Source organism: Hippopotamus amphibius, chromosome 8 (assembly GCF_030028045.1).
Source record: "Hippopotamus amphibius kiboko isolate mHipAmp2 chromosome 8, mHipAmp2.hap2, whole genome shotgun sequence".
Classification (NCBI taxonomy): domain Eukaryota; kingdom Metazoa; phylum Chordata; class Mammalia; order Artiodactyla; family Hippopotamidae; genus Hippopotamus; species Hippopotamus amphibius.
Window position 1 is genome coordinate 136812741 of NC_080193.1, and position 10971 is coordinate 136823711.

At 48.5% G+C, this 10971-nt stretch overlaps 1 protein-coding gene across 1 annotated transcript; it reads left to right on the plus strand.

Annotated features, from left to right (window-relative positions):
• Nucleotides 1-752: 752 nt before the first annotated feature.
• TBR1 (T-box brain transcription factor 1) lies at nt 753-8464 on the plus strand. The gene is made up of 6 exons (XM_057746512.1): nt 753-1536; nt 2151-2305; nt 2668-2789; nt 3389-3547; nt 4496-4557; nt 7606-8464. The coding sequence occupies exons 1-6, from the start codon at nt 845-847 to the stop codon at nt 8462-8464; spliced, it is 2049 nt and encodes a 682-aa protein (XP_057602495.1). The 5' UTR covers nt 753-844.
• The last annotated feature ends 2507 nt before the right edge of the window (nt 8465-10971 follow it).

The window sequence follows — 10971 nt, forward strand, 5'->3', positions numbered from 1 at the left end:
GTTGCTTGCTTTTCGCCCCCACTACTCCCCCTTCCCGCTCACTTGCATGGCTGTGGCTCTCAGCAGCAGTGATTTATTTATTTATGTATGTAGTTAAAAAGGTGTGCGTTGGTGGGGGTGTTCGTGGAGGACACGCAGGACCTGCTCACAAAGGACTGGGTCAGGTGTCTTGTGCTTCTGTATTAACTGGAAAAGACAGACTCTGGAACTTTTACAGGGCGAGAAGAGGCCACCGGCTCGCGCTTTGTATACTTTGCACTTGAAATCGTTACATTCAACTGAATATTTGGCTCATTCAGATCCGAAAAGTCTCCTAGCATCGTCGAATTCCCTCCTCCGCCCCTCAGCTCCAAAGGGGGGGGGGGGGGAAGGTAGGAAAATGTTTAGTAAATTGCACATCTTTGAATCTTCCTAAAGCAGTGGTCACAAAGCTTAAAGGTGACACAACAGTGCTCACGTAAAACCAACACACATCCCCCCCCCCACCAAGCCAACAATAAAATCATCCCCTTCAATTTGCCATGATCGTGGCGACCAGGAGCCAGGTGATTATCCTAATTAATGTCTATCTAATTAAATTACTGTCAGCAGTTAACCAATGGCAGGAGCCGTTTCATCGGCTGCACAAGCAGCAAGATCAAAAGTGAGCCTTTTCTGATTGCTGCATAGTGTCAATTGGCCAATCTCTTCTCCCAGGGAAAAAAAAAAGTAAATCAAACCTTTGAGAAGCATTTGCTGGTTGAAGTGCTTTCTGTCTAGTGAGGGGGTCTGTGGATTTCTAGTTTATGATAAATAGGACTTTAAAAACCAGGGACAGGAGGGCGAGTGTTCAGGTTCTAGAGCTATGCAGCTGGAGCACTGCCTTTCTCCTTCTATCATGCTCTCCAAGAAATTTCTCAATGTGAGCAGCAGCTACCCTCATTCAGGCGGATCTGAGCTTGTCTTGCACGATCATCCCATTATCTCGACCACTGACAACCTGGAGAGAAGTTCACCTTTGAAAAAAATTACCAGGGGGATGACGAATCAGTCAGATACAGACAATTTTCCTGACTCCAAGGACTCACCAGGGGACGTCCAGAGAAGTAAACTCTCTCCTGTCTTGGACGGGGTCTCTGAGCTTCGTCACAGTTTCGATGGCTCTGCTGCAGATCGCTACCTCCTCTCTCAGTCCAGCCAGCCACAGTCTGCGGCCACTGCTCCCAGTGCCATGTTCCCGTACCCCGGCCAGCACGGACCGGCGCACCCCGCCTTCTCCATCGGCAGCCCCAGCCGCTACATGGCTCACCACCCGGTCATCACCAACGGAGCCTACAACAGCCTCCTGTCCAACTCCTCACCGCAGGGCTACCCCACCGCCGGCTACCCCTACCCACAGCAGTACGGCCACTCCTACCAAGGAGCCCCGTTCTACCAGTTCTCCTCCACACAGCCCGGGCTGGTGCCCGGCAAAGCGCAGGTGTACCTGTGCAACAGGCCCCTTTGGCTGAAATTTCACCGGCACCAAACGGAGATGATCATCACCAAACAGGGAAGGTAATGCTACATTCTTAGCTGCCGCTGCTCCAGGCGCGGCCCGGGGGGCAAGTGCGCCCGGGTAGTGACCGCCGCGGCAGCGACGATTTGGGGTCGGGAGCGGAGTGGAAGGCGCTCTGGCGCGTCCTAGAGTTGGCTGGTGTTGGCAAAACGGAAAGTGGAAGGTATAACCACGGCGGTGATGTCGGGGAGGGGGGTCCCGCTCTAGAAATGTGGTCGGAGAGCCAGTCAGTGGCCGGAGAAAGCAGAGAGAGAAAGAGAGAGAGAGAGAGAGAGGGAGAGCCCTGGCCGGCGGCCGGGAGATGGGAGGGACGCAACAACGCCCGTGCACCGACAGGTGGAGATTCGGGTCGCCAACCTCGCTTTCCACCTGGGCAGCGATACCTGCCGACTCCCCACTCCAGCTCACCTGCCGATCTCCCCGACTTCAGCCCCACTTCTTCGCCTCCCCCTCCACCCCTTTTCCGACCCTTTTCCAACCCAGCAAACACTCGCTCATTGACGCTGAGAGAACAAGTTTTGCTTTGCTATCTGGCGCCTCGCTTCTTGCATTTAATCTTTAACATTTATGTTTTTTCCCCCTTGTTTTCTCCCCCCCTCCCTAATTTAAATAGGCGCATGTTTCCTTTTTTAAGTTTTAACATTTCTGGTCTCGATCCCACGGCTCATTACAATATTTTTGTGGATGTGATTTTGGCGGATCCCAATCACTGGAGGTTTCAAGGAGGCAAATGGGTTCCTTGCGGCAAAGCGGACACCAATGTGCAAGGCAAGTCCTTCCAATTAACACGTTTTCCTGACACTTATTTAGGTGAGAATGATTAATTAAAGCCTTTGTGGACTGGCTCGAGCGACTTTTAAAACGATCGGCCAATGACTTCTAAAAGGAAACGAGGGGGATAGGAGGACAGCCTGAGCGGCGAGAAGGGGGAGGATTATGCAAAAGCTATTTTAATCATCCCCAGTTAATAAGAAGAAAGCGCGGCCTAAAAAAGCCCCAGCTAATGGGCCTCACAGTGGAATAAGGGGTGTGTGTATGCGTGTGTGTGTGTGTGTGTGTGTCCTACATGGTGAGGAGTTGGGACTGGGCAGTGCCCGGGGCACATGTAAACAACTTCTTTCTTTCTCTAGGAAATCGGGTCTATATGCATCCGGATTCCCCCAACACGGGGGCTCACTGGATGCGTCAAGAAATCTCTTTCGGAAAATTAAAACTTACAAACAACAAAGGAGCTTCAAACAACAATGGGCAGGTCAGTGGCTCAAGCGCTCATCTCTCTCTCTCTCTCTCACACACACACACACACTCTCTCTCTCTCATTTATACACACTCGCCCCTCCCTAAGACTCGGTTCATCAGTTTAAATCAATATGAGAAACTGGACACGTTTCTTTGCTTCATTAAAAAGACTGCTAAGAAATTCTATTTCCATCCTCCAAAATTATATTAAACATTCTGCAGTCTACAAAGTTGTTCTTCCCCCCTCCCCCCGCCCAATTCCCGAGTTCCCAACCTTCCCAAGTACAAATACTTGGTTGATTTTGAGAAGGAAACGTGCAGAATCTGAAGGTCGTGAAAATCTTTGTTTCCCCTTAAAGGAGGACTGGGAGAAGGGCCCTGAGGATCGCGCGGTCGGGTTCGCTTTTCCTGCGGTGCTCGGGCGATCCGTGCTCGGGAGGAGCGAGGGCTGGTCTGCCCCAGCCGGACAGTCACCAGCCGGGCGAGGCCCGCGGTCAGTTAGCCGGGGCGGCGGGCTCCTCGCAGCCTCCGCGCGGCCCGCGGCGCACAGCCCCGCGCACGCCGACCGCGTTAACGCGCCGCCCGGCGCTCCCCTTTCTCTCCGCCGGACAGATGGTGGTTTTGCAGTCCTTGCACAAGTACCAGCCCCGCCTGCACGTGGTGGAAGTGAACGAGGACGGCACGGAGGACACCAGCCAGCCCGGCCGCGTGCAGACATTCACTTTTCCCGAGACTCAGTTCATCGCCGTCACCGCCTACCAGAACACCGATGTAAGGAGCTGGGGGCTGGGCGCGCGGCGGGCGGCACCGGCTTCTACCCGCGCGGGTACCCCCCGGCCTTCCCCGGCTCGGACACTAACATCAGCCACAGCTGGCTCTGCTGCGCCTTTTAGGCGTAGGGCTGGAGGCCTGCTGGGCACCCTCCCTAAATACCTAGCCGGTGGGAAAACGCTTCCTATTCGTCTCCGTCGCGGGTCACCCGGGCCACCTTTAAGGTGACCAGCATTTCTAGGGCCTCTTGGGTATTTTTATTTAGTTTTCAAACATCACTTTCTGGGTGATCAAAAGAAACACACATTCATATATTTTAAAACTACAATAAATTACTGGGAGCTACGAAGTGAGTTTTCTAGCAGTTGAACTTCAGCATTTGCAAGTTTGCAAAAACTTGTTTTACTACTGTTGATTTGACTACTAGAAGTGATGGCGCTTTTTAAAAACAAATGAAAATATAAGAAATGAAAGATATGCATTTATTTTAAATCAAAGCTGATTTTAAGATTCAACTTGTGGGTTCTTCAAGTTGTGTACCAGAAGCGACCAGTTTTTAAAAATATGATGAAACATTTAAGATATGCAACATTTTTCAGTGATGAATTCAAGTGCCCCTTCAAGATTTTTGTCTGAGTAAGTGCATTATGTAACAAGCATTTTAAAAAATGAGCATTTGAACCAATTTAGAACACATGGGAGAGCTAACTGAAGTAATCCTTTAGTTTTAGTTACCATTAATTTAAACATGATCCTCATAACTTTCATCATACTTTCTTTCTTTTCCTTTCCACCCATTCCCTCAAAATTTTCAGTTAGGGAAACCTTGCTATTTAATGAAATTGTAGGCCTTAAGCCCCTGTAAAAAGTGGCAGATGACATATTCTTCAACACCCAATCCTCTGTATAGAAGATAAAATCATACTAATCTTTTTTTCTCTTTTCCAGATTACACAACTGAAAATAGATCACAACCCCTTTGCAAAAGGATTTCGGGATAATTATGATACGTAAGTAGCTTTGCACCTTACTTCTCAAATTTGTGGAATTGGGCTTTAGGTCAAAGGTGGATTGTTTTGTACAAGGCTTTTGGAAGTTACAAAGTGTGAAGCCAGAGTTGTTTTCGAGGTTTTCCCATTCCTTTTTGTCGGCTCCCCTTCTCTCTAGTGACCTGGCTTGGTACTTCTGTGCTTTTGGTCAAAGGTTTCCTCCACCTATTTTTAGCTTTGATATGAATTACAAAGTTGCTGGCGGGGCTCTGGGGCTGGCTGGCTGGGGAAGCTGCCCTGGTTCCCGGGTGCGGGAGTTGTATGCGGCGCTGCAGATGCTCAGCTCAGATTGTCTGTGTCTGAAACCGCCTGATTCTGCCTGAAAGTGCATGTGGCTCTGGCAGTTGTTACAGTCTCCTTGGCATATGTGACTTTTATTTACCCACTTCCAAGTTTTGTGTAATAGCTTTTCCTGTGCAAGTTTACTATGGACTGAATAAAAATGTGCACCCACTACAGGCAAGTTCATGAGCACAGCCGATGTTGCAGTCATTTCAGGCTCTGGGAGGGACCCAGGTGCTGTTGCTGTGTATTATTTATGCTTTGAAGGAAAAATATTTCTTGTTATCATTTGTATCTAGTTGTGTTTTAATTAAATGTGTTGGTTCCCTTTTCCCCAGGCCTCCCTTACCTATCTCCATTGCTTTTCTATCAAAATGCTGTCCTCTGGGGGCAACAGTAGGTGTACACCGACTGCTTCCTGGGCTTGTTCTAGCGTTCTTGCTCAGAGTCCAGGTATAGTGCTTAGCAGTTCAGATAGAGTTATATAGTAAAATCTAAATATGGATTGCAGGGATCCCTTCACTTTTTTCTGACCATAGGAGGGAAGGATACATAAATTTTAATGTCATGGCTTGCATTAAGTGCTTGGAATAGAACTACAAAGTTGAAGCTGTCTTTGACTAGGAATAGATTAAATTTGTGGAGGAGGAGACAAGTGGCTCTAAGTAGATACCAAACTTCCCTCCTGATATTTTTATAACAAATTGAGAGTCATTGATGATACTTGCCTATAACTGTCATGTGCATCCCTCAAAAGTGGTCCAAAGGAAGCAAGCCTCATCAATATGATTTCCTAGAAAAAAACCTGGCTACTCTAGTCCTTCCTCACAATCTAAAAAGGTGGGCTCAGCACAGTGGAAAGCATGTGGCCCATGAGACCGGAGATATTGGTCTCTGTACTAGGGGGTCTTGTAGATTTTGAGCTTTTAATTCTGCTGTGAACATCTGTTGCAAAGCATTTTATTTTGCACAAATCAATTCAGTAATCCCAAGTGGGTTGGAACCTGGATGGGCATATAAACTGTATCTTTTGCAGATTGTTTTTTTCTTTCTTTCTTTCTTTTTAAAATATTGTGGTGGTAAACAGAGAAGATATTTGCACCTTGCTGGTTATGTTCCCTTCCTGCCTCCCTCTACTCGTTCTTATTTGAGACTGGAATTAAATTTCAGGAGGGAGATTTTGTGCAGTAAGCAAACTGCACCTGAGCAGCCACAGTGTACCCCTCACCTGCCCCTCTTCTGGCTGACTTCTGTTGGAAAAGCCACTTCCATTTGGCTCTTAAATCACTATATATTTCTCCTAAAAAGTGTCTTTAACTATACAAACAGATATCTTAGAGATTTATGGGTTAGAGAAGAGTAGAATGGTTTATGACACTTTCTCCCTTTCCACTGTCATGTTGGTCTTTTGGGCCTGGCTCACTTTTGGAGAAACAGGGAGAGCAATACAGAGTTCAGGGGGACCAGGGGGTTTGCTTGGCCACTCACCAGGGAATCTCCTCCCCAAAGGATTGAGGTCTGACAAGACTGAGGCTCTTTTCAAAACAGTCTGTTGATTAAAGATTAAAACTTATGTGTGAGCTAAATAAAAAAGGAGGCATGTGTGTATGCGTATGAGAAAATAATTCTACCAATCTTGATCCAATCTCTGGTTCCTTCTCAATTCTAATGGGATTTTCTAGGCCCAGGGCCTAGAGTTAATCTTTGATTATTTTATCTAAGGTAATTCCTAGTAACACAATTACTGTCTGTGATTGGGCAAGTTATTTAACTTCCCTTTGCCTCAGTTTCTTCATCTGTAAAGTGGGATAATAATGGTACCTAACTTGGAAAATTATTGTGATGGTTACATAAATTACTGTCAGTATAGTCCCAGATAACAGTGCTGGTACATAATCAAGTTGTATAAGGATGAGCTGTTATTAGTAGGAGATTGCTTGCCAGAGGTTGATAACTATACTTTTAAGAGTTTGCCCCCCAAGTTGTTGTTGTTGTTTAACCAGTAACAGATCAAAAGCTGGGGAGAGAAGGTCAGAGTAAAGAACACTTTTTCTATGTAAAAGAATTTTGTTGATTGATGACTTTGTTTCCAAGTAGCAATTCTTGATTGTATTAGTGGTGATGGGGGTTAAAAGATCACACACGGGAAAACAATAGACAGTAAGTACTGCGGAGGCTTCCAGCAGTAACCGTCGGGGTCTCAGAGGACTGGCGAAGGCCAGTCTGATGCTTATTAGTACCTGGGGCGCCCGCATGTGTGTCAAATGGAAGAAAGTGGTCTTAAAAGGGTGGAGTGGGTAACTTGTTTAGAAATTTCGCTCAAAAACTCTCACTACAAAGAAAGGCCCACTGGGCAAATAACACCTTAGTTCTTGGGTAAATCTGCCTCAGTGTGTACAAAGATACTGGAGAAGTGGGATGGGGATCCCCTGCTGCGCTCCTCTCTCGGGCCCCCTGTACACCTGGCGAGAGAGCTCAAGAGAACAGGGAAACCTTCCTCTTCGTCTGTATCATTTTTAGGTCCCTGAATAGACAAATCGGTTCCTTTATAATTTCACGGTTTATTTTGGAGAGGATGCAAGTCTGTGACCTTTTGTCTGTCTCCATCCCGGACGGCAGGTTACACGTGGAGATTGTGGGGGTGGGCGACCAGGGGTGGCCTTCCCTTTGGCCCCCCGAAGGGACCCTGCGCCACCCTTCGGTTCTCTCTCTCTCCCTCCCTCGCAGGATCTACACTGGCTGCGACATGGACCGCCTGACCCCCTCGCCCAACGACTCCCCGCGCTCGCAAATCGTGCCTGGGGCCCGCTACGCCATGGCCGGCTCTTTCCTGCAGGACCAGTTCGTGAGCAACTACGCCAAGGCCCGCTTCCACCCGGGCGCGGGCGCGGGCCCGGGGCCGGGCACGGACCGCAGTGTGCCGCACACCAACGGGCTGCTGTCGCCGCAGCAGGCCGAGGACCCGGGCGCGCCGTCGCCGCAGCGCTGGTTTGTGACGCCGGCCAACAACCGGCTGGACTTCGCCGCCTCGGCCTACGACACGGCCACGGACTTCGCGGGCAACGCGGCCACGTTGCTCTCGTACGCGGCGGCGGGCGTGAAGGCGCTGCCGCTGCAGGCGGCCGGCTGCACGGGCCGCCCGCTCGGCTACTACGCCGACCCGTCGGGCTGGGGCGCGCGCAGCCCCCCGCAGTACTGCGGCGCCAAGTCGGGCTCGGTGCTGCCCTGCTGGCCCAACAGCGCCGCGGCCGCCGCGCGCATGGCCGGCGCCAACCCCTACCTGGGCGAGGAGGCCGAGGGCCTGGCCGCCGAGCGCTCGCCGCTGCCGCCCGGCGCCGCCGAGGACGCCAAGCCCAAGGACCTGTCCGACTCCAGCTGGATCGAGACGCCCTCCTCCATCAAGTCCATCGACTCGAGCGACTCGGGGATTTACGAGCAGGCCAAACGGAGGCGGATCTCGCCCGCCGACACGCCCGTGTCCGAGAGCTCGTCCCCGCTCAAGAGCGAGGTGCTGGCCCAGCGGGACTGCGAGAAGAACTGCGCCAAGGACATAGGCGGCTACTACGGCTTCTACTCGCACAGCTAGGCCGCCCCGGCCCGCCCCGGCCCCGCGCCCCGCGCCCCGCGGCGGCCGGGCCCCCGCCGGCCCCTCGCGCCTCCCGCCCTGCGCCTCCCGCCCACGCCCCACCCGCGCACCCCCGCAGTGTCTTTGACCCTCGAACACTGTCTGCCGCGAACTAGTACAGGTCTCCGAGTGTGATTTTAACCTCTTTTGTTTGTTTGTTTGCACAGCAGTCTCCGCAGTTAGCGCACCGACCCTCAACTTGGCTGTAAACCTGTCGGTTTTCCTCCTTACTCTCCTTCTGGGAAGTTATTCTCCTAACAGGTCCCCTCCCCCTCGTCTTTTTCTCACCCTCTCCTTCTCTTTCTCGTAATGAAACTCTTCACCTTTAGGAGACCTGGGCAGTCCTGTCAGGCAGCAGCGATTCCGACCCGCCAAGTCTCGGCCTCCCCATTAACCGTAGGATGTTGCCTCTAGAACCTGGACCCACCCAGCGCGTCCTTTCTTATCCCCGAGTGGATGGATGGATGGATGGATGGTAGGGATGTTAATTTTAGTGGAACAAAGCCTGTGAAATGACTGTATATAGTGTTAATTTACTGTAACGAATGGCTCGTTTTTATTCTCATTGTCAAGGCACAAAACCAGTTTATGCTTCACTTTCTCATTCACTTCTTTTCCTTCCTTTGCCTTTTCCCCCACCTCCCTCTCCTTTAAACATTTTTCTTGTGAGATAATTGACAGTATTCTAAGGGGCTCTGGAAACTTGGAACTTGAAAAACTAGATAATGATGGCTTTCTCACTTCTCCTCAATCCGTTGCATGAAATAATTACTCTGTGCCCTACTGCACACAAATAGCTAAGGAGAATCTGACCAAACACCTGTAAAGGATAGGTGCCTGTTCCTAGGCAAGTCGGTTAAGTGGCATGATGCCTGCAAAGCAAAGTTAACTGGAGTTACATGTTTTCTCCCTTTCCTTCTAAATAGAATAGCTCGACATCAGCAATATTATTTTGCCTTATTTGTTTTTCCCCAAAGTGCCAAATCCATTACTGGTCTGTGCAGGTGCCAAATATGCTGACAAACTGTTTCTGAATATCTTTTCAGTTCCCCCCTCCACCTTTATATGCTGTAAATCTTTGTAATGAATATTCTACTAATGATATAGATGACTGAATTGTTGGTAACTATAGTGTAGTCTAGTGAAGATGAATTGTGTGAGTTGTATATTTTACTGCATTTTAGTTTTGAAAATTATTTCCCCGCCACCTAGAGACAGCTGAAATTTGACTTCCTTGGGAAAACACTAGCACTAATGCAAGTAAGACTGTTTCCCCCCCACCCCAAGTCTTGTTATATTTGATAAGGAGCACTAATCCCCCTGAAAATAGATTAGTAGGATTTCTAATGTTGTGTAGCAAACCTCTACTTTTTTTTTTGTATTTTAAAATTAATGTGAAATATGCATCATACACAATATTCAATCTAGATTCCAGTCCCTTGGGGGGATTTTTTTTCCTAATAGAATTCAGGGTCTAAACGTGTGTATATTTTGGCTCTTCTGTAAATCTAATGTTGTGATTTTTATATTTGTTTCGTTTTGTCTGTGAACTGAATAATTTATACAAGTACACACTCCATTGAGAAACGTTTTGTTTTTTGCTCGTTTGTATTGTCTGTGTATAACAAGTAAAATAAATCTGGTAAAACGCTATGGTGTTTGAAAGCAGTTTACAGTTTGAAAATAATTATAGGTGATTATTTTTAAGGGTTTAGGAAGAATAGCCTGTCCCTACTCCAATATGGGGCGGTCTCTTTAGTGGGAACTACCTCCCGTTTTCCTCTTAAATTTGTTTTATAGCACTACCAGTAATTACTTTTTTCCCCTCTTATTTACAACTGCTTAGTTCCCTGTGAGTCGAATTTCACTGTTACGCTTTTTTTTTTCCCTCAGGAAAATGTACACACTTCCTTATCATATCTATAAGTAGGAAATAACGTGAGCAGGAAAAGGAGGGTCTTTAGTAAGAAATTTAGAATTTCTTTAAGTTTCACAAAGTCAGGAAGGCAGCTTTGGGCAAGAGAAGGGTGTAATTTAAATGCTTGTCAAAATAGGCCGTTGACCGCTGCTTTAGGCAGATGTCGAAAATTACGGTTTTTAAATACGAGGCCTTGGAGTTGAGTGGCAAATCCGTAAATGAATACACAGGATGGCCTACATTTCTTGAGTGGATTGTTTTGGGTGGATCGGGAGGGCTTGGAGTTGGGGAAGGACTCATAAGGCAAACTCGTGAAAGGTCGGTATTTAACCACTGAGCTTAAAACTTGCTTTAGGAGGTAGCTGGGGGGCACCACTCCATCTATTCTACAGTGAAATTACTGTGCCGGTCCTGCCGAGCCAGATCCCCATCCCTTGAGAAAAAATTTTTAGAAATGTGGGTATTCCAGCTGGGGGTCGCTGCGTCTTAGTCAGGGGGTGCGCAGAGCTCTGCCTTCACCTCCTGGAGAAGAGATTTTTGTACTTTTGTC

What these genes read in the sequence shown, in the direction of transcription:
- TBR1 (XM_057746512.1), top strand. Translation starts at nt 845, where the DNA reads ATGCAGCTGGAGCACTGCCTTTCTCCTTCTATCATGCTCTCCAAGAAA. An exon ending in CTTCAAACAACAATGGGCAG is followed by an intron (nt 2,790 to 3,388) that starts GTCAGTGGCTCA and finishes TCCGCCGGACAG; the next exon opens with ATGGTGGTTTTGCAGTCCTT. An exon ending in TTTCGGGATAATTATGATAC is followed by an intron (nt 4,558 to 7,605) that starts GTAAGTAGCTTT and finishes CCTCCCTCGCAG; the next exon opens with GATCTACACTGGCTGCGACA.